The sequence below is a fragment of the Pinus tabuliformis genome, chromosome Q (genome assembly GCF_031772625.1).
Source record: "Pinus tabuliformis cultivar Carrire ecotype Pingquan chromosome Q, CPIR1, whole genome shotgun sequence".
NCBI classification, from domain to species: domain Eukaryota; kingdom Viridiplantae; phylum Streptophyta; class Pinopsida; order Pinales; family Pinaceae; genus Pinus; species Pinus tabuliformis.
This window is the reverse complement of record NC_142296.1, coordinates 473,346,368-473,374,087: the sequence shown is the minus strand read 5'-3', so window position 1 is coordinate 473,374,087 and position 27,720 is coordinate 473,346,368. Positions and strand designations below refer to the sequence as shown.

General features: G+C 36.0%; 1 protein-coding gene across 1 annotated transcript; it reads left to right on the top strand.

Moving 5' to 3' along the window:
* Positions 1 to 3,940: 3,940 nt before the first annotated feature.
* Positions 3,941 to 26,756, top strand: LOC149220254 (putative disease resistance protein At5g47280). Its single transcript, XM_089387033.1, has 7 exons — positions 3,941 to 4,112; positions 23,410 to 23,460; positions 23,600 to 24,160; positions 24,254 to 24,648; positions 24,853 to 25,208; positions 25,531 to 25,742; positions 25,900 to 26,756. Exons 1-7 carry the CDS (start codon positions 3,941 to 3,943, stop codon positions 26,739 to 26,741), a joined length of 2,589 nt encoding a protein of 862 aa, XP_089243159.1. The 3' UTR covers positions 26,742 to 26,756.
* The last annotated feature ends 964 nt before the right edge of the window (positions 26,757 to 27,720 follow it).

Below are 27,720 nucleotides of genomic sequence, written 5' to 3'. Positions count from 1 at the left end.
ACATGAAGGAACCTTTGAAGATTGGCACGACTGCAGGAAGATGATGCAGATAAGGTTTGGTAAGCCGGAATTACGAATAACTGAAAATTATGATGGGCGTGATGACTTGCGCAGGAATCTTACCAAATGGACCCAAGCCTATGGAGAAGAGCCTCAACTAGAGTGGGTACACTTATTTTATCACACCCTGGACGTCATCCCAAGGAACTGGTACACCGAAACAGAACTCCGACATGGTACAGGCGAATGGGATATCTTGTGCGAAGGGTTTTTATTGACATTCTTGTTTGAGGACCAATGGATGGACACTGTTGATGATGCATTGCAAGTGGTGAAGGCCACCATTTTCAAGGTACCACTAGAACCAGAAGAAATAGTGCCGCCAGACTGGTCACGTCAGTTGAGCCAAGCCCTAGAATGTTACAACGTACAGATAGAAGATGATGAGGATGACCCTAGAAACATCAATATTCCGAAAACAGAGGGGAGTCGCGAGGTTCATGGACCAGCGATCGAGGACCCTAACATCACCGCGCCGCTGAAAACAAAACAAGTGAACATTGGTACGGAGGAGGAGCCGAAGTATGCAATGCTTGGGGACTATTGGGATGATGCCACGATGGAGAAGGTCGTTGAGTTATTGCGAGAATATCAAGATTTATTCCCGACCAAAATCATAGAGCTAAAAGGGATCCTCGGCAACCTAGGAATGATGAAGATAACTCTGAAGCCGGATGCGAAGCTAGTCAAGTAGCGGCCTTATTGGTTGAATCCAAAGTATAAAGCAAAAGTCTGCAAAGAGTTGGACAAAATGCTCGCAGCAGGAATAATTGAACCAGTGGAGGAATCTGACTAGGTAAGTCCTATGGTTGTACAGGAGAAGAAACAGAAGGGAGAGATTCGCATCTGTGTGGATCTCAGGAAGCTCAATGATGCATGTGTTAACGATCCATTCCCGACGTCATTTATAGATGAAGTACTGGAAAATGTGGGAGGACAAGAAGCTTACTCCTTCACGGACGGTTTCTCGGGGTACCACCAGATCAAGATTACACCGAAGGATAGGAGTAAAATGACTTTCGCAACCAAATGGGGCTGCTTTCAGTACACTATGATACCCTTCAGACTAAAGAACACGCCAGCGATATTCTCACGCGTCATGGTAGTTGCGTTCAAGGAATTTATACACAAGTTCTTGGAAGTATATCTTGATGATTGGACCATATTTGGGCTAGTTAAGAAACATACCACAAGCTTATGGTTAATGCTAGATACGTGCCAACGACACCAGATTGCACTAAATTTAAAGAAGTGTACTTTCCTCGTCCCCTTCGGGAACTTACTCGGCCATATGGTCTATAGGAAAGGCCTCATGGTGGACCCGGCAAAGATCGCTGTTATACTCAATCTGAAAGCACCGTGAAGTGTCAAGCAGTTGCACGCCACACTGGGACACACTGGTTACTATTGAAATTTCATCAAGAGCTACGCGCAGATCACGGCACCGATGGAATAGTGGTTGAAAAAGGATGCTACTTATTACTGGAATGAGGAATGTAACAAAAGTCAAGGGACATTGAATTTCACGTGCATGTTGACGCGTCGTGTATCGCATTTGGCGCAGTACTCACTCAGGAAGGAGCGGAAGGAATTGATCACCCGATCGCATTCGCAAGTCGATGATTGTCCAAAGCTGAGAAGAACTACTCCACTACAAAGTGTGAGGGATTGGCGATGGTATACGCGCTCCAAAAATACCGCCACTACCTACTTATAGGACACTTTAAGATGCATACTGATCACTCTGCGCTAAAATACCTAGTGAATAAGCTTGTGTTGGGGGGGCGCATTTGTAGATGGTTGTTATTATTTCAGGAATATGATTTTGAGGTCATCGTAAAACTGGGACATCTAAACGCAAGCCCAGATCACCTGTCCCGAATTGAGAATGGTGAAGAACCCACAAACCTAGACGAGGGGCTACCTAATGCACATCTTTATGCAGTGCGCGTTGGGGATGGCCACTTTGAGGACATCATTCAATTCTTCACAACAGGAATTGCGCCGCAGGGGTAATTGATTCAGCAAAATAAAGAACTGGTGATACGCGCAGCAGACTTTACTGTCATTGCAGGGCACATCTACAAAATGGGCAACGATGAAATATTACGCCGATATGTACTGGAATTTGAGCACGGACAGATCCTGGCCGAAGCACACGGGGGGGGTTGCAGGAGGACATTATGCAGGACGCGCCACAACACAGAAGATTCTTCGTGTAGGACTATGGTGGCCAACTGTACAACAAGACTCAAAAGCATACTGTTGGGCCTGCAACGTATGTCAACAAACTGGGAAACCTTCGCGGAGGGATGAAATGCCACTCAAGCCGCAGCTAACGCTGCAACTATTCGAGAAATGGGTAATTGATTTTGTGGGGCCTATCACACCCCCAGGAAAGATGGGGGCGTGCTATATCATCACCACGACATAATACTTGACTCGATGGGCAAAAGCACAGCTGGCTAAGGACTGCACGGCCGCTACAGTTGCGAAGTTTTTGTTCGAGAATGTGTTAACATGATTTGGATGTCCCAAAATCCTAATGAGCGACCACAGAACGCACTTCCTAAATGAAACTATCAGCGCGCTTACTGAGGAGTTCTAGATATATCATCAACAAGGTACACCATACCATCCGCAAGCAAATGGAAACGTTGAAGCTTTCAATAAGATCTTGGAGACTGCATTGACAAAGGTATGTAATGCGCAGTGGAACAAATGGGATTTGTGCATACCCACTTTGCTATGGGCATATTGCACAATGTGCAAGAAGTTGACAGGCCAGACGCCTTTCGAGCTAGTCTATGGAAAGGAATCCATCATGCCAATGGAGTACGTTGTACCCAGTTTGAGAATAGCGGCAACGACAAGAATGGCCGACCACACAGCTTTAGAAGAAAGGATCGCGCAACTGGAAGAACTTGAGGAGGAATGGTTTCTGGCAGGATTCCATCAACAGGTACAGAAGTAGTGGGAAAAATCTTGGCATGATCGCCATATCAAGATACGCACGTTCAAAGAAAATGATTTAGTATTACTCTATGACAGCAAGTTCAAGAAATTCCCTGGAAAGCTCTGAATGCATTGGTTGGGACCCTATGTAGTCCAAGAAGTCACAGATGGGGGTGCAGTCCAGCTTGCCAAGCTGAATGGTGAATATTTCCCAGGCAGAGTAAATGGCAGTCGCCTGAAGCTCTACACGGGTGGGCCGACTGCATGACTAACCAACCGAAGGACAGTCTCACCGCTCCAGGCAGTTGAAAGAGAGCGCGGGACGTTAAAGCAGTCTATGGGGAAGCTACACGACAATCAAGGGGCACGTAGAATTGGTATGTCACCAAGGTCGTGGTTGCGTAGAAGGGGCTGCACTGCTGCATGGACAAGCAGAAAGGTGACCATTGCTAACACTATTCATGACAAGATGTCTAAGTTATGGCAACAGGGAGCAGGCGGTGAGCAATTAAGATACGCGGTACGAGCCAAATCTGGAACGATCTGTCGTAGGCTCAACATTACAGCACCAGAAAAGGAGGGAACCGCCGAATTTGAATTTCGAAATGCTTATAAATCTCAGGGGGGCATCCACCAAATGATCTATGCTTTTGAGGAAAGTAAGCTATTGTGCCTCCCCGCTACAACGGAGTTGTTCATTATTTACGCTCCAGGAGTAAGCTCAAGGGTTGTGATATGGCCAATGGAGATGCAGGACTTTTTGGATCGTATGGTGTTGACAGTCACGGGCACCATGCAGAGTTCAACACCAATGGTAGGGGATGTGACGGAAATTCTCAAACACGAAGCAGAACTGGTCCGGATGCCACTGCCTAACCCATGAGCTGGCCAGCGAACCATAAATGATAAGGGAAGGCCGGTAAATATGGAGCCAAATGATGGAATTGTAGTTAATAGTTCGTCTCTCATGCACCTTGAAGATTGGGATCTCGCGGATAGCAACAATTGTCTTGCAAAATTGCAACACAAGCTGCAGCAGACAGTGCGTATAGGCGACCAGAAATTGGCGACTTGCTACGTTGGCACAAAGAATTCCCGTACGTGGCACCCCAACTTGAGCTAAAATCCTATGAGGGGGTGCTCTGTGTTAACTGAGCAGAGCAGAATGAGCATCATCGGTTGCGCGAATTAGTGAAGGCAATGGAGCAGGAGCTAGCAGAAGAGTTGCAGGAGACAAAGAGGGAGTAGCAGCACGAAGTGTGTCACTCACAGGGATGGTGGACCACGAAGCCTAGGTAGCACATATCGCCGCACTGACGAGTGACTCGGGATGAGTCACGATGATTGTGTTGGGGGCCTGTTGGGTAGCAGAGGCCCCGCATAATGGTTTTGGGGCTTAAAGCCTAGAAGTTAGGGAAATAATATTGTAAATCTCCGAAATGAGTGGAGTGCGAAATGTAATAGGTCGAGTCAAGGGGTTGTCCGCCCAAAAATAATATAGAATAATAAAAAGTAAGTCGGTCTGCCCATGGTCTGCGGACCATGGGAATGTATAAATAGAGCGAGGCTCTAAGGGTAGAAGGCAGTTAAGGTTTTGTTTGGATCTTGATTATGGGTTTGTGAAGGCAATATTCTCTGCGTCTGTAAGTCCGAGTCAAGGGTGTTGGTAGATAGATAGAGGCTCTGCAGCTGTGTGTGCAGAGGCTTGGTAGAGTCCGCAGCTGTGTGCGCGGACCCCTGTAGCTGAGTGCGCAGGGTGGATCTGGTTGTATTGACGAAAGATATTAATAAAGATAAGTTGTTTTTTGAAATATCGTGGATCTATTGTGTTCTGGTTTATGCATCTGTTATCTGAGCTTATATCTCTTTATAATTGCGCGCACTGGGTTTTATTGTTAAATGTTTACTTAAAGACTATAACAAGAAGATCAGATCTATAATAATTTCCTTAATAAGAAAGTACACCTGCAGTTCAATAGTAGTACAAAAGTGGTGCGAGGCCACAGAAAGGTTTGCGACCCTCTCCAAACCACATCAAGACATCCCAAGGGTGCAGAAACCTAGTTCTAGCACCCTCCCCTGCTACCTCGAGTGAGACCTCAGTCCGCGCTCTGCGGGCTATTGCCGAAAGGGCCGGTAGCTGCAGGATTTGTTTGGCTAATAACTCTTTCGAACATGGGTCAGGGCCCAATAAGCCAACAACTCAACCTTACAGCGAGTGAAGCCACAAATATTAAAGAAATGGTGGATCTTCTCATACCAAGTGTAAGGTGCCTATCTCAAGGCATATAGCTTACAAACCAAGGGGATGGGACCATTCTATATAAACCTTGGCAATTGTTTCATATTAATTTCTTCTGGAAGATCTTTATGGAGGAAATCACTTTTGACATCCATCTGATGGACCTCCCAATTCAATGAAGTAACTATATATAGGATCATCCGAATGGATTTCATACGAGTAACTCGATAAAAAGTCTATAAATAGTCAATTCTTTCTTTCCAAGATAAATCTTTAACAACAATACATGCTTTAGGTGTGACCTTTTGGGATTACTTTGAAAGTGTTTACACCATGTTTGAGGGTGCTTCAATTGATGCGGGTTGCATGTTCTATGGATGATGCTTAGTTGTGCCATAATGAACATACACATGGGAGGTGGCTTGCTCATTGATTGAGACACTTTCTATGGATGTTCATGTGGCATTATTCCTTGGAGTGTTGGAGACCTAGACAGTATGATTACATTCTTCACCCACCATGGCCACATGGAGAGTAGGTTGCTTGCTTGGCTGATGAATAGCCTTGGAGGAGGAGAGTTGAGCATCTTAGATGAGGAAGTTGAGCACTAGACGACATGAGGATGCTTGGTTGCTTGCATGGAGGGTGGGGCTTGACTTGAGCACATCTAGGTTGATGAGTGATCACATAGGTGGGGTGGATTGAGAGGTAGACATAGCTTATGAGATAGTTTTGGAACTTTGTCATTTTATAATGGATGGATGAATAGATGGTAGTATGACAATGACCAATTCTGCTTGCTGGCTACCGCACTCATTATGTATCTAAGTAATGGTTGGTGCAGATCGACCAAGCTGTCGTACATGCATTACGCGTTCTTTCTGCTTTCACCTATCTATCCCCTATCCCAAAGAATTGAGTGATAATTTCTTTCATTGCATAAGCCATTTAATTCAATGGCCTCCAGAGCACCCGGACTATGGGAATAGTCAGTCGGGAAGAAGTACGCATAGTCCCGGGCGGGCAGCTGCTTCTTATTGTCGAACTATCCCCTTGTACTTGATCAGAGTAGTTAGCAAAGCTAGCCCCACAATCAATAAAGACTCAGCTTATTTCCAATATGTTATGTTGCCTCGCTCGTTCATTGCCCCTTCCCTACCTAATAGAATAGGGAGCGTTCTTATTTTATAAGATGTGGGCTCCCTTTCTGTCTATGATTAGATAGCCCAACATTTGAGAATCTACGGGCGTTCTCCCGTCTGTGCATAATGGGTCATTCGTTCAGGGTCATTCTCCCCTTCCCTTCCTTATAAATTTTGGTACCATGACAACTCGGATTTAAGAGCCTTGCCAATACCGAGTCATCAATTTGAACCCCTAGAACTGGATAGATTGACCTTTAATACCTCCACCTTCTAGTACCCATCCACCTTAAGACCTATACTTGTAGCCTTAGAAACTTGCTTCATGAATTTCTTACTTGGGTGGGACTGCTATAGACAATTCTCTAGACAGGTTCCACCAACCTCACCCTTACCTTTACTTCAGTGTTTCCAGATGAATTGAATGAATGAAGCACTCAGGAGGAACATCTATAGACTTGGGATGCCACAACCCTTCCCTTTACCTTCACTCTTACCAATCTACCCACCTGAGGAACTATACCTTTTCTACCTATACCACTTGATGAATTCATTGCATAGTCGGTCGGTACTCCTATTCACAACCCTTCTCTTATCAGGAATGAATGGATTGATTTGATTGATTATTGCTATAATGAATGGCGTAATTACATATATAGTTCATCACAGAATTACATATATAATATATCTCATTCATGACTAGAATCATTGGTCGAAATGAACCAAATTGATGCGAATGTAAGACACTATTTCATTCATGCTACACAATGTCATTTCCTAACTTATTAAGTAGGTGGGATAGAGGAGGTGTCATATCCCACTGCTATTTCTCGAATGAGAGATTGAACCTGATTCTACTGGTCCCCCTTACCTGAATGAGAGATTGAGCCATTTCACTGCTGCAACAACTTGAATTTGATATAGATCTCGAGTAGACGAGAAGTTCCATTTCTATCAAAAGTCATGGATGGACTTGATCCCTTGTGCGTGGTGACTTAGATAAATGCTTTGGGGTTCTGATATAGTCATATCTTCTGCTGCAAATACTGGCACGAGTCCACCTATATCTATTCCCGACATGTCACGAGCTTGATAAGTACTAGCTACAAGGTTGTTGCACGTTGTTGGTCGAGTTGCCCCTATAGGAATCAATAGTTACAAGGTTTTTGCACCTCCACCTTTTTCACGTATTGAGGGGAACCAGATGTCCTTTGGCTTTCGATGCAAGCAGACAATGGACGTGATCGCAACTGTTAGATGGATCGTCATTCTTACTAATGATAGTGAAAATTATAACCAACCCGCCCAAAAATTCATTAATAAAATCCCGAGCAAAGCTATCCAAGTCCAAATATGAGGTAAGTTAGTGAGGAAATGGCTCCCAAGCCACCTGATCCAAACCAACTATTCTATCTATTAAGTAAATGGATCCCAAGCAACCCAAATATAGAGTAATGAAATGCATTCCAAGCAACTAAAACCAAAGCCAAACAACCAAACAAATTTGAAGTCAGTGCATCCATCCCACGCAAACAAAACCAACCCCAATAGTATGTAATTCAATGCATCCCAAGCAAACAAAACCAACCCCCCCAACTATTACGTGATTATATGGATGGATCCTAAGCTAGTGGGAGATCCCTATAAGAAATTATTTTGGTAAGTTTCCCTATGATGATCAACATGATCGAATTCCATACCAAACCCCTTTTCCAGATAGGTGTGAAATCAGGGTTCAAGGTACAGTCCAAATTTCACGCAAATACACCTGATAATGGGATCTATAGCCCCAAGTGCAATGGTACGTGTGGGGACCTGATGAGTATGATCTCCTATAGGGTATGTGTTCCTAATCTTCATACATCTTATAATAATGCTAATAGTGATACCTCTCCCACTCCCACTATTGAGAGCCTGCTTGTGCATCCTCTCCCTTATGGTCGAGCAACTAAAGTTCCTTTGGTTGAGCGATTTGATACCTCTCCTAATAGTTCAAATCTTCTTACATATCATAGTACAAGGGGACCTACACCTACCTACTTCGAAATATTCCCTTTATGTCTCATATGGGCCATAAAGCTATTACATTTCTTGTTTGGTGTTGTTATCTCCGGAAGTTGCTACGAGGAATCCTGCCCAGTCGTTGATAGTCAAATCAAAAATATCCTACAAGTTGTTTCACCCGTTACCTTTGAAGGAGATCGTTAACATTAAGAAGAAGGGTTAGTTATGTAATTATGTACATTAGTTCATTGCGGGGCTTACACAGTGCATTTGATCATTTTGACTATCTTTACAAACCAAATAAAGACCTGTCGGCCACCACCCTTAATTATGACCTTAGCATTGGCATTTACTTACCCATTGTGCTGGACAAACATCAAAGCAAGCTGGATTGACTGCTGCTACTAGATATGAATATCACTATGGATATGGGTACGGATCTCAATCAGGTTAAGATACTGGATTTGATGCTGGATATTCAATGTGTGCCTCCCCTCATGTGTTCCCCTTATTTATATGTGCCCCGTGTAATGGATGTGTTCCCACGGTGCATTCCTCTGATCTATGTGTTCTCTTCATTGGGATTTTCATCACTACCCTACGGGACCTATGGCAATAGAAAAGAGAATATAATAGCGACACCCATAGGGCCCTAGAGGGAATACAAATAGCACGAGGGAAGGTTTAAACCTAAAGGTGTAAACTGAGATCGATGATTGTTATTTGTTTCAATGAGCTAGGTATCAGTGACGTGAGGTTGGTGTATAGCGCCAGATATTCCGGTATGTAAGCATTACGATTAGTTGTGCTCCGATGGTATGGTTATTGGACATGGAGATGGGGTATATGTTCTTTTTCTTTCATAGCACATCAACTTGACACATAACAAAATAGCAGATGATTTATCGAAGGAAGGACTAATAGCCACAGAAGAAGATATGTACATCATGATCAAAATGGGAGAACACGAGACAGAAGTAGAAAGGCTAAAGCTATCGAGATAGGACTCCGAAGGTCGTATAAAAAGGCAGAACTCCAACACAGATAAGTTCAAAAAAGGTCTGTTTCTTTTTGTTTTTGTTTAAAATTTTGTACAAATTTTGTATCAGCTACTGTAAAGAAAACACATGTGGATTGTCTACTGTATGGCAGTGATTTTTAGAATATGTAAATGTCTTGAGACATATCTAGAGCTTATAGCATCTCTTTGAAAATCTGTGATAATTTTGCAATTATGACAGAGAGAACTTAGTTCCACAATTGATGCAAATTGTAGATTACAGTTCAGTTGTATGTATGTAGAATATTTTCTACCCCATGTAATCTTGTTGTGGAAATTGTGGAAACCACAGGGCATATGAGGACTATTTGTCCCTCATAATTATGTATTGTTTTTAACATAATATAAAATAGACGATTTTTTCTTGAAAAAAAAAAGAAAAGGTGATATTTTGCGGTATTTCTTGCTCCTTTAATGCTATCGACTGACGAGGTGCACTAGTTACTTGGCAGATTGCTCGATTGTTATAACCATGCACTAAACCTTTACTAGGAAACACGTTCTACGTGTTTCCATGGCATGTGTAGACTCTATTGTTAGGCGTACAAAAATATTGAATATAGGTTGAGTACAGAAAGTCTAATGTCTATTGTTATGAATTACATAACATTAATGCTAGTTTAAAATTTAACAAAAAAAATATTTGATTGTAATGTGGTATAAATTTATAATTAATTTTATAAATAAAATAATTCATAGAAATTTGTTTATAAATATTAGTAGAACAAATTGAGGCAGATAAATTGGTTATATATTATGCACATGTGGATCCTATTATATCTCTATATTGATAGATTGTATTACATATAAATATTTCTATCCTATTATATCTCTATATTGATAGATTGTATTACATATAAATATTTCTATATGCATTAATACATTATATATACCAGGTTCTTTTAGCTTGCAAAAAGAATAGAAATTTATAATTGAGCAAATAAGATTTATATAAATATTTAATAGATAAAAAATAAACAAAATAATTAATAATTCAAAAATAATAATTTTTACTTTAATATAATAAAAATAAAATATCAAAATGTATAAATGAACCCGAAAAAATACCTTAACTGTTTAATACATTTAAAAATATGTTAATATAATTTATTCTAAAATTATTAGATTATATATTTAATATTATATATATAGTAATGAAAGAACATAAAAGTGACCTTAGTCCAAGAGACATAGAGATGGCTATGGCAATATGTTAGCATCAATTCTTTGGCATTGTCTTTTCATCGAGGGGATTGTTAGAAAGTTGGGTCAGCTCATCATCAATTTGAGTAAGAAAAAGATTAAATTGCAAAAGAAAAAAAAAATAAAGACACTGATAGTTTCATACACTGTTTTTAGTCTCTTGGATGTTAAAATATCATTCATTCATTCATTCTAAAAACAAAGATAATAAAGTCAATCCTCATATTAATAGTTGAGATAAAATATCCAATACACTTCAAAATGTCCTAGAGGATAATTATGTTTTAAATATGGTTACATATTATAGTTGTAAGTAAATATTGATTTTTTCTTATATTTTAATGGTTTTAAAGTTATCCTTTTTGCCATTTATAATGAGAAATCTGAAAATGCATTAAACCACTAATAATTTAGTTATTCCAAATTTCTAATAATTTAGTTATTCCAAATTTCATGTTATATAATGCATAAATTCATTTCATATAATACATATCAAGTTTTACTTTTATAGTCCGACAGAAATATCTAACAGAAAAATATCTAACATGTATGTTTTTTTCAAACATTTTGGAATTCTCATGAATCATATTATTATTATTATTATAAGTTTTTTAAGTCATTTATGGGGTGTTAACTAATTAGTTTGTTTGTAATTTAGTATCCAACAAGTTTCAATTCAAACTTTATGATGAGTGGTTAAGAATAAGAGCCAAACTTTATAATGGTGAAGATAAGAGCCCCTTTAGAAGAATAACCTTACCGTGAAAAAAAAAACATTCACCATAAAACTTTAGGTTCATAATGAATGAGTAAATTTGTGATATATCACATCCTATATATTAACTTATTAAAAAAATTAATCCTCTCATATTAACTCATCAAAAAGTAATCCTCTCATCCATCAGTAACTCCACGTTTTTAAAAGATACATTAGATGATTAATATTTACTATTTAAATGTTTAAAAAATTATATTTTAAATATAATATATCAATTTTCACTTAACAATATTAAGTGAAATTAGGATTAAAATCTAGACATATCGTAAATTGAAATACAATTTTTTTAATATAATAAGTGAAATTATGATTAAAATCTACGGACATATCGTAAATTGTAATCTAATTTTTTTAATTGTTATTGTTTAAACATCTCAAAAAATTTTTACACCTGTCGAATCAAACCAGGTCTCAATAAAAATTCTGAATGGTCTCCGAGTTTTGGCAGATGCCAAATTAAAGTACACGTAAACCAAAATTAAGAAAAACTAAATCAAAATAAAAAACATTTATCAAAGAGGTGATAATTGTTTTAGAAAAGTGCATTTCGCTCCTAGAAAGGTGATTTATGTTGGAAAAGTGCATGTTAGATAACACATATTTTTTTTATTGTTCAAGTATTTCCAAAAGTTTTGACACTTTCTTATCAAACCAGGTATCCGAGAAAATTTGGAATAGCCTAAGGGTTTTGGCAGTTGTCAAATTAAGCTATACCTGAAAGAAATTCAGAAAAACTAAATCAATTACAAATCATTTATCAAAGAGGTGATATTTTTTTTTTTTTAAACAAAAATTAACTTCACTCCTAAAAAGTTCATTTATTTTACCAATAAAGTTGATTTCTTTTTAACCAAATAATGCGTTCCTTTGCCAAATATTTTATTTTAGCTGCGCCTCTTTTTGCACAACTCGAGTGCAGATGTGCTCAAACTATGGTAGCAATTTATAGTTCCAACCTAGAATCAATACACTTTGAATGCCTCAAAAGTTTTATAGATAAATAAAAAATGTATAGCTTTAAAAAAATTCAGAATGTGATCCAGATAATAGATGATTTGTTAAAGACGTGATAAATTTGTAAAAAAAATATTTAGGGCATTTATGGAACCACATCTCAATAATAAATGATAAAATTTAGAAAAAAATATTTTTTCCTAAGATGCTTGTAATGAAAACATGGATATAGCAATAATTATAGTTTTAATAAAAAATTATGATTATTTAATAATTTTGAAGATATTTTTGCAGATTATCATATTAATTTTGTATATGTTTTTACATAATATTTAAAAACATATATTTTAAATAATACTTAACATATTTCACCTATTACATTATATAATAAAAATTAATAATAAATTATAATTCCAACACAAAATTATATTTTAAATATAATTTTGCAATATTAGAATGGCCCAAGGCATTTGTAACTCATCTATGACACTTTATATTTAGATAATCACTATTTATTAGTCCCTTATAACTCATCTATCACATTTCATATTTAGATAATCACTATTTATTAGTCCTTGCACAGAGGGATGCAGGGATTAGAGTAATCGGTTGGGCATTTTGTTATTAACCTTGCACAAAAATAGATAATGTTTTTATTGATTTATGTCAAAGTGTGAAGAAACTCAATTTTTTATTATTATTTTCCCCATTATATTTTCATTGGCATTTTATTTTTATGCAAAGTTTCACAATTGTTATTTTATTTGGCTTTTGGCTTTTTGGCTTTTTCCCGAAGTAAGAGGCCTACATTATGAGTTAGTATATTAGGATATAAAAATATGTTTAATTTACATTTTTTTCAAGTTATTTCACTAATTTTTAATGTTTGATTATTAACACCATTATTATATAAAAAATTGTGTGTATTATATAAATTTCAAGTAGTCTTTAATGTTTGATTTTTAACACCATTATTATATAAAAAATTGTGTGTATTATATAAATTTCAAAAGTTGCCAGCATAAGTTAGGGTGTATGGAGCAAGTTTCATACCCACGAGTCTATATTTGAATATCTAGGCGTAATTCGAGCACAAATAGTCACATATTTCAGAGGCGTATACCAATATTCTTACATATTTCCCCAGCGTAGTTCCAACACCAGTAATCAAATATTCCATAATAGTAGGAACAATTGACCATGTTTACCTATAAGCACCAACTACAATGCCTCAAGGAACACTCTCCACTCGTATCATCTTCGATAATCTCCATTGGTATTGCCTCGAGACTCTGGATGTCTCTTTCAATCCTGTTGAATTAGGCTTTTCAGCGCAGTATCGAGCTCTATAATTTTTTTGGCTCTGTATTTTTTTGTTTTGGTTCTGTACAAAATACAAATAAAAATATTTAGAATTTGATTTACAAATGTAAATGAAATTATATTTATATAACATCACTGCACAATACTTAAATTCCCTACCTAATTTAATTTAGGTAGCATTATACCTTATGCCTATGTTGTGGAGTCGGGAGTCAGGTAGCTGCTTGTTCTATAGTATTTATCTCTGATGCCCGCATGCCGTGCCTCTGCAACCCCTTCCCTTCAAGAATAATTTAAGCCCCAAAATCCTTACAATAAGATGATCTAATGCTAGGGACTATGACAAACTATGTCAACTTAATAAATTGTTAAACTCTACATATTTTGCATAGCTTTCATAGATATAAACTATTGTTGTAGAGACACCATATCATTTGCTATCTCTCTCTCTCTCTCTCTCTCTCTCTCTCTCTCTCTCTCTCTCTATATATATATATATATATATATATATATATATATATTCCTTAGGCATCTCTAATTTTTCATGAAATTCCTTCTCTAGCCAATTGCATAAGTCTTCCTTATGCTTTGCATAGTAGACTTGTTTTACCTTCTTCCATGATGAACATCTTTGCATCCCATTGTTTGTATTATCTTCCCCTAGTCACATCTGAGACCTATTATATTTTTACAAGGAATATCACTCACAACAACAAAGCCAATTGATAAATTTGTTAAATGCACTGAACTAATGCCATAAATACATTTGCAAGCAATATGGATTTCCTCACACACCATTTGTTGAGGGGTTCATGCTTCATGATACAACACAAGAAGTCATTTTTATGCTCTCGAATTGGGATTTCCCTCCAACTGTGCTAGGAATTATAGTTTTTGAGAGAATTGAAATTGCAATAAGTGGTAGAATGGGTAGAGGACCTTGTAGACCTAGGTTTTAATTGAAAAATTCATTTTCAAAATGAAAAATGGAATAAACATGCATGTGTTTCTATGTTAGGTTAGGTGCCTATTGATTGGAGTCATTGAGTAGGTCGGTCAAGTGTTTGATGAGTTACATTGATTCGTTTCAAATCGTTTCAAAAAAACATTGACTCACATAGGAACATTAGCCAACATCAACTCGCATAATTGTAAGCAATTTGTGCTCAGCTCGTTGATAGTACGTAGAATGTTGACCTTACCACCACACCTTGCTAATGACCCCGAAGGAAATATTGCTAGCCAAATTACCTTTTATAACGATTGAATGAAACAACTACTCATAGATACGCTACTTTTGGTGGGCTTAGTAAGCAAATTGAACTGAATCTATATAAGGTTTAACAATAAAAGTATATAAGGTTTGACAATAAAAGAATAAAGCTAACCAAAAACAATGTCACATACCTCATGCTATTGTATGCAAATGACCTAGGTATCAATCAGAAAGGACAAGTATAGTAGAGGTTTAGACTAGACTAACTAGATTGACTTAAAAAGACCCTAAATTTATGGAAAACAAAATCAAAGCCAATATTTAAGAAAGGTAAGTAGTAACGTTTACAGTATTACCTTGACATCCCATCCCAAGCAGAGGAACCTTTTTTCGGGTAAACATCTTCCGCTCAGAACTGAAACCTCTTCCATTCCAGCGATTCTAAACAATAAAGGCATAAGGAAATAGCGAATAAGACAATAATCAGGACCATGAACAAATAGTCATGTCATTAGGCGTTTCGCCAGTAAACGAGGTGTCAAATGCATCAATGGGTTCATCTACGAGATGCCCAGCATTGCCACCATCATAATCTCATAATTACCCAACACACGCGAATCTCTCTGCAACTAACGACACCTGTGATTCTATTCACTCCGTTCACTTACAAATATAATATTGAAAATTAAAAATGTCATATTGAAAATTAAAAATGTCATGAATGCTTTTTGTTTATTTAAAAAAAAAAAAAAAAAAAAAATTACGCACGCGACGTGCATGGTAAGACGGCTGGGGCGGATGGCTTTCGCTCCCCCCAGCCGCGATCGAATCCTGCGGCAGTGGTTGTGGACCCCGCGCGTTGGTTATCTGCTGGCTTCGGTCTTTGAACAATTTGTAACGGCTATGCTGTAAATTCTGAAATTCTGCTGGCTTCGGCCATATGTTGTAAAAATCTGCTGGCTTCGGCCATATGTTGTAAATATCTGCTGGCCTCGGCCATATGTTGATTTTATCTCTGAAAAAAATAAAAAAAAATTACGTTTTTTTTGATATGGGGAATTATGAACTAGGTGTGCATTTATTTACTGTTTTTTGTATCGAAATGTGCGAGTGAGGTATTTTAGTCTAGCTTTCTATTCAATTTGTCAATATTTTTATAAAAAACTGATGGTGTTATTTTGATAATCTTTAATTTAATGAAGACATGGATTTGCCTTTTCGATAAGAAAGATGAATAAATATTTTTGAAGCAGTCTTCTAGAATTGAATTTAACCATTTTTTTTGGTTGAAAATCATGGTGTTAAATTGATAATCTTTTAAGGTTTTCAATTTAACAATTTTTTTTTAGAAAATCATGGTGTTGTTTTGATAAATTTTTAATTTAATCAAAATATGGATTCTAAATGTAAGGTTGATGGTGTTAAATAATGACCATATTTGTTTTACGCAAACTCATGTACTTCAATTATTATGATTTTATGTCCACAAATCGGACAATTGTTTGCAAAATGTAGGGGGAAATTTTGTAGACTAAGTTTGTAGTAGTGTTAAATTTGATGAACATTATTCAATGTTAAAATTTTGATTATGATTGGAAACATTTTCTCTGGTTACATCAAATTCACATTTGCTTCTTTGTTAATATAATTTTCAATCGGCTTCTCTCTGTTTCATTTTGATTATGATTGGAAACATTTTCTCTTTGCTAATGGTTACATCAAATTCACATTTGCTTCTTTGTTAATATAATTTTCAATCGGCTTCTCTGTTTCATTTTGATTAGTATGAATTTGTTTCACAATATGTGTGGATTATACCTTTAAATCGTTCTTCCTCTATTTAATTATTATAAAAAGGTTCTATTTATTTCTTATAAGAAGGTTTTATTCTTAGAATAAATTTATTTAATATTTGAATAAATTTTAAATTATGTATATTCAACTTAATATATTATTTTATTATTTGTTTTTCATTTCTGTACTTAATGTATTTTTAGTAAAATTTATATTTATCAACTAAATTATGCTTAAATAAATAGAAAACTAGCTTTTCTTATATATTTGGCATAATTAATAAAAAAAAATAAGTGTGCAATTTAGTTAAGTCAATTATTTAATGAGATTAAAGATATTTGACATATTCATTTTTAAAATATTGTGATAACGAAACTAATGAATATTAAGTGGATCATTTAGCTAATTAGATCATTTAACTAGACTAAATATCCTTTGAAACCATTCTGAATATTCATAAGAAAATATGTAATGAACGTTCTTCCTATGTCAAGAGATGCCTCTGCAAAAAGTCTCAATCAAAATATTATTGCAAGAGATATCTCTACAAAAAGTCTCAATCAAAATCTTCTCTAATGGTGCTTTTATTTATGTTTACAATGTATTTTTATGCACTTCGGTATACCAACAACTGATTAATTGTGCAAAGTCTAACATTGTTTTTTGGGAGATTTTATTACATCTATAACATGTTGTCAAGGTTTGTTTCAATGCCAATGATTTGATTACGAAGATACACTTGATACTAGTCTAATATGAATGATACAGACCTTACTCTTACTCGACCACAATTAGTGTTGCTCAATGTACGAAGATCTACCCCAGAAATATCAATTCTCTATTAATGAAAGATGATTAGTCACTAAATCTAACACAATCGATTATTTGTATTAAGAACGATTTGCCTTCGGTGAATCAAGTGTCCCATTTGATGAATCAAGTGTCCCATTTAAACCTCTATCCATCGTCCTGCCACTTTGACAATCGCATCTACCCATCACGCTACTGCTCATCCTTACGCTCAGTTCTAGGTAAGTAATAAGGGAAGAAAAGAAGGTTATACCATAGTTTCTATTTCACACCATCACCATTATATTTGAAATAATCCGTTATTATTTCATTCTGATGACGATTATGTTTAGCAGCAAGTATCCGATCGATACTACTGGTCGTCGATGTTTTGGGTAAGATGCTTGCTCACTAGTCGCAGCCCCACGCTATTGGCACGGTCCCTTTTAAAATAATAAGTGTGTTTTCTACAATTATAATTAAGTAATTAGCACAATCACATTAAAAGTATTAATCTTGTTGATAGAAGTATAAAGTTTCATTTGTATCTATTGATAAATTTCCATTTGTAAATTGTACTATTTCTATCTACTGAAAAAACATATTATTGCATTAAAAATATTATTATTAGCATTATAATTAATAGTAATTATTTTTTTATAATAATAATTATTTAATATTAACTGTTATTTATTATTATTTAATTTGAAATTATGTAATATAAATATGAACCTTTAGATATTAATAAACCGTAGGGATTGATATTATAAACCCGAGAGAATAATAAACTCAAGGGGTTAATACTAAAACCCCAAGGGATTATAAATCCAATGGAATAATATTAACCCAAGGGTTTATTACTAAAACCCATAGGGTTTATATTCCCTTCGGTTTATAGTATTAATCCCGTGGATTAATAATATCAATCCCTTTAGTTTACTAATGTAAGGGTTCATATTCCTACGGTTTAATACTAAAACCCCAAGGGATTATGCACTGAAAGCAATAATATTAACCCAAAGGATAATAAACCCAATGGATTAATACTAAAAACCCAAGGAATTATTAACCCAAGGGAATAATATTAAGCCCTAGGGATTAATATTATAAACCCGAGATATATAAACTCTAAAATAAACATGGTTGACAATGGTTGATTTTCATTTTGAGGCAATGGGATTAATATTAAAACATGATCGATAATGGTTTACCATGGTTGATATTATAAACCAAATGGAATAATAAACCCTAGCGAGCAATACTAAAACCCCAAAGGACTATAAACCTAAGGGAAAAAAAATTAAACCCTAGGAATATGAACCCTTAGATCAATAAACCCTAGGGATTAATATTAAAACACAGTTGACAATGGTTGACCATGGTTGACAATAGTTGACAATGGTTCATATTATAAACCAAAGGGAATAATAAACCCTAGAGATCAATACTAAAAATGCAAAGGACTATAAACCTAAGGGAACATGAACCCTTAGATCAATAAACCTAAGGGACTTATATTATAAACCCAAGGTATATAAACCCTAAGATAAATATTATAAACACTAAAATAAACATGGTTGAGCATGGTTAATTTCCACATTAAGACAATCCTTGTCACAATGTGACGTTGGACCATGGTTGACCATGATTGACCATGATCTATTTTTATATCGAGACAATCTTTGTCGCAACAGGACGTTGGACTATGGTTGATCATGGTTGATTTCCATATTGAGACAATCTTTCTCACAATGTGACATTCGACCATGGTTGGCTATGGTTGACCCTGATTGATATTATAAACCAAAGGGAATAATAAACCCAAGGGCTTGATATTATAAACCCAAAGAATTAATACTAAAACCCCAAGGGATTATGAACCCAAGGGACGAATATTATAAACTAAGATAAATATTATAAACACTAAAATAAACATGCTTGAACATGGTTGATTTCCATATTGAGACAATCCTTATCACAATGTGACATTGGACCATGCTTTACCATGGTTGATTTACATATCAAGACAATCTTTGTCACAATGTGATGTTGGACCATGGTTGACCATTGTTGACGATGGTTGATTTTCTTATTGAGACTATCTTTGTCACAATGCGACGTCCAAACATGGTTGACCATGACTGTCCATGATTATCCATGATTTTCATATGGAGACATTTTTTGTCACATTGCGACATTTTACCATAGTTGACCATGACAGACCATGGTTGACCATGGTATGCTATGACTGGCGATTATTAACTATGATTGATATTATAAACCAAATGAAATAATAAATACAAGGGATTGATATTATAAACCCAAGAGATTAATACTAAAATCCAAAGGGATTATGAACCAAAGGAAATAATACTAAACCTAACTTGGACAAATACTGAAAACCGAAGGCATATAAACCCAAAGATAAATATTACAAACACGTGGTTGACCATGGTTTATTTTGATATTGAGAAAATTCTTATCATAGTGTGACGTTAGACCATGGTTGACCATGGTTGATTTACATATCGAGACAATCTTTGTCACAATGTGACATTAGACCATGGTTGATTTTCATATCGAGACAATCTTTATGACAATGCGACATCAGGCCATGGTTAACCATGGTTGATTTACATATTCGGGACAATCTTTGTCACAGTACGATGTTAGACCATGGTTGGCCATGGTTTATTTTCATACTGAGACAATATTTGTCACAATGCGACGTTCGACGATGGAAACCCTGGTTGATTTTGATATCGAGATAAGATTTTTCACAATGTGACATTTGAGACCATGGTTGATTTACATATCGAGACAACCTTTGTCATAATGCAACATTGGACCATAGTTGATGACAATTGCTTTTCATATCGAGACAATTTTTGTCACAATGCAACATTCACCCTTGGTTGACCAAGATTGACCATGTTTCACTCTATAAAACATGGTTGAACATGATCAATGATGGTTGAGCATGGTTGACCATGATTGTCCATGATTTTCATATCGAGACAATTTTTGTCTTAATGCAATATTCGACCATAGTTGACCATTACTAGCTATGATTGACCATGATTGATATTATAAACCCAAGGGAATAATAAATCAAAGGGATTAATATTATAAACTGAAGGGAATAGTAAATTGAAGGGATTAATACTAAAAACCCAAGGGATTATGAACTGAAGGGGATAATATTAAACTCGAGGGATAAATATTATAAACCCAAGGTATATAAAACCTAAGATAAATATTATAAACACATAGTTGACCATGGTTGATTTTCATATAAAGATAATTCTTATCACAATGTGACGTTAGACCATGGTTGACCATGTTGATTTACATATCGAGACAATCTTTGTGAGAATGCAACATAAGGCCATGGTTGACCATTTTTGATTTTCATATCTAGACAATGTTTGTCACAATGCAACTTTAGACCATGATTGACCATGGTTGATTTCCATATTCAGACAATCTTTGTCATAATGCGACATTGGACTATGGTTGAACATGGTTAACCATGGTTGATTTTCATATCAAGACAATCTTTGTCACAATGCAACATTCAACCATGGTTGACCATGACTTTCCATGATTGTCCATGATTTTCCTATGGAGACATTTTTTGTCTCAATTCGACATTCGACCATGGTTGACCATATTTGACTATGTCTAGATATTATTGACTGTGATTAACGATTATTGATAATATAAGCCCAAGGGAATAATAAACCCAAGAGATTGATATTATAAACCTAAGGGATTAATACTAAAACCCAAGGGAATAATAATAAACACAAGGAAATAATATTAAACCCAAGGGATGAGTATTGTAAGCCCAAGGTATATAAACCCTAAGGTAAATATTATAGATCCTAAAGAAAACATGGTTGACCATAATTGATTTACATATTAACAAAATCTTTGTCACAATGCGACGTTGGACTATAGTTGAGCATGATTGATTTTCAATTTGAGACAATCTTTCTCACAATGCGATGTTGGACATTGTTTGACCATGGTTGATTTTCATATTGAGATAATCTTTTTCACAGTGCAACGTTGGACCATGGTTGACCATGGATGACCATGTTGTCACAATGTGACGTTGGACCAAGAGACAATCTTTGACATAATGTGACCATGGTTATTTACAATGGTTGATGATGATTGACTATGATTAACCATGGTTGATTTTCATATTGAGACAATATTTGTCATAATGCGATGTTGCAATATGGTTGACCATTGATGACCATGGTTGTCACAATGTCATGTTGGACCAAGAGACAATCTTTGTCACAATGTGACCATGGTCATAAACCATGGTTTACCATGGTTGATTTTTATATCGAGAAAATATTTGTTACAATGCGACATTGGAACATGATTGACCATGTATGACCATGTTTGTCACAATTTGACATTCGACCAAGAGACAATCTTAGTCACAATATGACCATGATCATTGACCATGTTTATTTTCATATTAAGACAATCTTTATCATAATGTGATGTTGGAAGATGGTTGACCATGGTTGACCATAGCCCAAAACCATGGTCAACCATAGTCAATCATGGTCAACCATAGCCCAACATTGCATCATGACAAAGATTGTGTCAATATGAAAGTCAACCATGACCAACCATTGTCCAAGATCACATTGTGGTAAATGTTGTCTCAAAATGAAAATCAATCATGATCAACCATAGTCCAACGTTGCTTTGTGACAAAGAGTTTGTCAATTTGAAAATCAACCGTGATTAATTAAATAAATAATTCATTCATTTTTAATAATAATAATTATTAACGCGTATTAATTTAATAATAATAATTAGTATTTATTAATAATAATTTGTATTAATATTCTATTAATTTTTAAGAATAGTTGTTTATTGAAAATTATTAATTAATAATAGTAATTATTTATTAATAATTAAAAGAATCAAGGCATAAGAAACCCTAGGGAATATAATCAACCATGGTCATACATGGTCGACCCTGTTTATTTTAGGGTTGACAATATTTATCTTAGAGTTTATAACATTTATCCCTTGTGTTTAATATTATTCCCTTTGGTTTACAATCCCTTGAGTTTTCTGTATTAATCTGTTGGTTTTATTATTCCCTTGAGTTTATAATATCTTAGAGTTTTAAAATTAATCCATGGGTTAATAATTATTAATAAATAAATATTATTATTATTATTAAAAATAAACTGTTTGATTAATAATTATTATTATTAAAAAAAATATGGTTGTGTTACCTAGAGACATCCTCCCACATATTAATATAGAAAGCCTTCATATAACAACAATATATCGATCTCTCATTATTAATTTCCCAAAAGTCTTTGATTTGTTATTCCAATGCATCAACCTCTTATTACCTCATTGTATGAGGCTTTATTTATTTTTATTTGATTTGATTCTTACCCCGAATAATACTCTTCGTTTCCCTGCGAAGTCATCAGAATATGTCACAATAATAGCTTGCGGGATTGCTAATTATGAGTAATTAATTAGGAGCATGGTTCGGCCTACATTCCAATATAATGTACATAAATATAAGAAATGTAAAAGTTATTATAAATAAAATAAATTTTAGCATGGTTGTGCAGTCGATATCATGTTTACAAGGCTGATACAAAGTGAGAATTACGAACAACAAATTTTTAACAATATGTGATCTATGTTATTAGTCCCTGCCTGGGACTAATAGCGATCGATCGATCGTTGACCTACCATTACTTGATACTTTGACCGGTTTTTTTTCGGTGTTTTCACATTTTAACCTAAGTTTGATGCTCCCAATTTTATTCAACAAAATTTTACCCAAAGTTTTTGGTTCGGCAAACGATTGAGGTCTTATTGCAGCCTTCACGTTGCCCGATGCAAAAATATTGAGGCAATCTCATCTTATCCAAAGTACGCTGTGGTAGGCTGTGGAGGCAAAGTTTGCAATATCATCTTATCCTAAGTTCTTTCTGGGGCCTGTTCCATGTTAAGCCAGCACCTAATTTAGACATTTGTTCATAGAGATATTTGCATGTTGACCACCTGTCAGCGTATGGAACCCTGTCAATTCCAGCAAAAGAGCTGAAGAACAAGCTTCAGTCGTTAAAGCGCGACATTGATGATGTCGAGGTTATTTCCAATTCAGATTCATCAAGATACAGCCAGTTCAGAGAATTGGAAGCTGTCCTGCAAGATGGCTTAAGCCTTGTGGACGAAGGAGACAATTTACACGTCTGTAATGTATACAGAAAGTGGCAATATGGAAAGAGGGTTCGAGAGTTTCAGGAGAAAATCAAAGATTTGATTGAAATTCAAGGTTCGCCCAAAATTGCCGGTCGTTTGGAGAATCTAAGTGCAGCCGTCAATGATCTTCGCAAACAATTCGAGGCGGCTAAAATCGCTGAACAGCCCGTCAGCTCCACCTTCCAGGAAGTCCCGGATATGTCAGATTTTGTAGTTGGGTTAGAGACTTGTATCAATGCCGTCAAACAAATTCTATTGCAGGATGACGTTGATCGCCTTGGAATAACAGGGATGGGTGGGAGCGGCAAAAGCACCCTGGCATCAGCCCTTTGCAAAGATAACCTAGTCAAAGGTAACCACATTTCCAGTCTTCCTAAATCTGTTATCCAGACATCCATATTATGTTGTCATGGCCTTAGTTTGTAATGTTTATTCTCTTTCCAATCTTTCAGCAATATAGTTCTCGTTCCAGTGAAACGATCTAATCCAAATGTAAAAGGCCTCTTAGAGACGATGTGGGAGAAGATAATTGGTGGCCGAGTGCCTGAATTCCAGAGCATAGAGGACGCACATGACCAATTGCAGAAAAAACTTAGGTTAAGAATATATCGGCCGACTTTGGTGGTTTTGGATGATGTCTGGTCGACATCAACTCTGGAATACCTGTTGTTTGAAGCAAAAGGATACAAGACAATTATCACAACCAGACAAGATTCCACCATTAGAATTACAGGTAGTACTCTTTTGTATAAGATGCCTCTGTTGGAGGATGCTAATGCCCTGTCTCTTTTCTGCTTCTGGGCCTTTGATGAGACATCGATTCCGACAACAGAAAATGAGGTTCTGGTTAGACAGGTATGAATTATACATACTCTCCATTATCTCATATGCCTTAACGTTTTCTCCATCTTACTCATCTTTTACCTAAATGCCAATTTTGCAATCAATACCCAAATTTACGACCTAAAGATAAATGCCTTTAATGTATCTCCAGCAAGTGTTTTAGAGTCATGATTTATGCAGACAACTAGCACAGTTTAACTAACATTATAGTTATAGGTTGCAACAGAGTGTAAGGGCTTACCACTTGCCCTCAAGGTCATTGGAAGCTCATTGCGCGGTAAGCCTAGGCCAATTTGGAGCAATGCTCAGAGAAAACTTTCAAAATCAGAATCTATATCAGAATATCACAAGGAGAGTCTTCTTAAACGCTTGGAAACGAGTATAGATGTGCTTGATGGTAAACATAAACAATGCTTTTTGGATTTGGGGGCTTTTCCCAAAGGTAGAAAGTTCAGCGTGGAAACATTATTAGACATTTGGGTATATGTTCGCCAGATGGAATGGACAGATGCTTTGGACGTCTTGCTAGAACTTGCAAGTCGAAATCTCCTGAATCTCACGGGCTATCCAGGGTATGTACTATGGAACCTGTTTACTTCAACTGCTGCGTATGAATTTGTTTTGATTATTGCTTCGGCCTCTTCATGTATGCTTCTTAACTTTAATTATTCTGCTTTTGGGCTTTGGCATCTTCGATAAATCATGAACATCCCAGAAAACTTGAGGCTTATAAACATAATCTAAGTTTATAATCTAAATTGTGTACAAGATTTATTTTTAGAAAGAGAATCAGGAGAGTAAGATAAATATATATGTTAGTATCAAACTAGAGATAAAAGGGGGCTTTTGAGATACCATGATTGGTTTGGTTAACACAAGGTTTTAATGGGTTAGGAGTGGGGCCATCAATTTCAGCTGTGCTGCTGAGCTCTGCTTTTCTCAACATGATGTAATGCGGGATTTAGCCTTGTACCTGGCAAGCCAGGATAACATTATCACTCCTAAGAGGCTCTTCATGCCTTCCAAAGAGGATAAAATTCCCACAGAATGGTTAACTACTCTCAAAGATCAGGCATCTCGCACTCAGTTTGTTTCAATTTACACAGGTATGTCTGCTCATGAAACCTGCTTTCTTTCCCTTTCCATATGAAACATTGAATAATTATGAATTCAATTTACTAATTTTCCAAGTTTACTAAGGTGTTTGATAAGCATTTTGATCAGCATCATACATTGAGTTTTATCTTTCTGGGACCCTTGTAGATGCAATGCAAGAACAAGATTGGAGTCAAATTGATTTTCCTGAGGTGGAAGCTTTGGCGTTATTCTTTTCCGCAAATCAATACTGTCTTCCAACATTTTTAAATAGGACGCCAAAACTGAAAGTTCTTATAGTATACAATTACAGTTCCATGCGTGCAAATATTAGTGGGCTGCCAAGATTTTCTTCACCTGTTCAAATTAGGTCTCTGTTTCTTCATAAGGTGATTATTACTTCTCCTCTGTATGAGAACTATAGGTCCTGTGAGAAGTTGGAAAAGTTGTCCGTGTGCTTATGTGAGGGCCTTGGGAATAACACTCTAATGGATATGGAACTTGAGCCCTTTAACTTTCCAAACATTATGGAAATTAATTTCGATCACTGCAGTGATTTGGGGGAATTGCCAGTCAAACTATGCAATTTAACTTCCCTCCAGAGGTTGTCTATTACTAATTGTCATTTTATCCAAAACTTACCTGATGATATGGGATGGTTAAAGTCACTTCGGGTGCTGAGATTGTCTGCCTGTCCAAGCCTGTCGAGGCTGCCATCTTCCATTTGCAAACTAGGGCAACTAGAATATTTAGATATTTCACATTGCAGAAGTTTGCAGGACCTTCCCACTGAATTTGATCAGCTATCAAAGTTAGAATCGTTGGACATGAGGGAGTGTTCAGTATTCAATGAAGTCCCTACAGTAATACCAAGATCTTTAAAACGTGTAGTCATATCTGATAGCGACAGGCAGCGTGAAGCATGGTTGTACATCAAAGCATCTACCCTTCATAACCTCACCATTGATGAGGTTCAAGAGATCTTTAGTTTGGAGTGGCTTGAAGATTGAACTTGGTTTTCCAAGTTTGGGAATAATTTCATTATGCTTTTCTCAAAGTACACTGTTCATGTATTTAAGGGTAAGCTGTTACTTCAATATATGTCATCCATGTGAATGATGTAAAGTTTATTAGACATGGAATATTCTGTACAGAATGATGTAAAGTTTATTATACATGGAATAGTCTGTACAGAAACAGAAGCATCTGAAGGTGACAAGCAACCTCAAATGTTCTGTAAAGAAACAGAAGTATCTGAAGGTGATAAGCAACCTCAAATGTGTCGGGAACTGTGCAAAGGTTGTGCAGTTGAGAATGCTTGCCCATAATCCATATATTCAGGATTACCTGATGGTGTAATGTCCATAGATTCAAAAGCACATGATGGTGGAATCTCCTTGTATGTATTAAAAATTTTGCGTGTTTTCTGACCATGTTATATATATTGAAATTGTTCGGTTGTAAGAAATGGGATGACCTAAAAAGATTGTTTATGGAATGTTAAAACCTACTTTCTTGCAGATATTCTTGTGCAGTGTCACCACAATGACGTATGACTTTGTTGTCCAGTGTCACAACAATGACTTATGACTTTGTTGGCCACAAGGCCCATCTTTGATAACTTCTCAATTCAACCATTTAACCCTTTTAAATCAATGAAGAATATGATTGCGGTTATGATGCTTTCTTTGCCATAGGCACTCCTAAACTTAACTTACGTTTCTCTAACATTCTTATTAACCATATTAAAAACAAAAAATTAAACATCCAAAGGAAACTTTGAATTGAAATCAATTATTTTTATTTTTGGTGTGTGTTTAGAGGTGCTTTACAATTCAAGAAATATTGTGGTCACTCATTTCTAACAGTGTTGGGTTAATGGATTAAATCGGCAAAGGTCCCCCCCAAAAAAAAAAACTTATAAAAATAGGGATAAATGAACATATTAAAAACAAAAATTTAAATATCCAAAAGAAACTTTGAACTCAA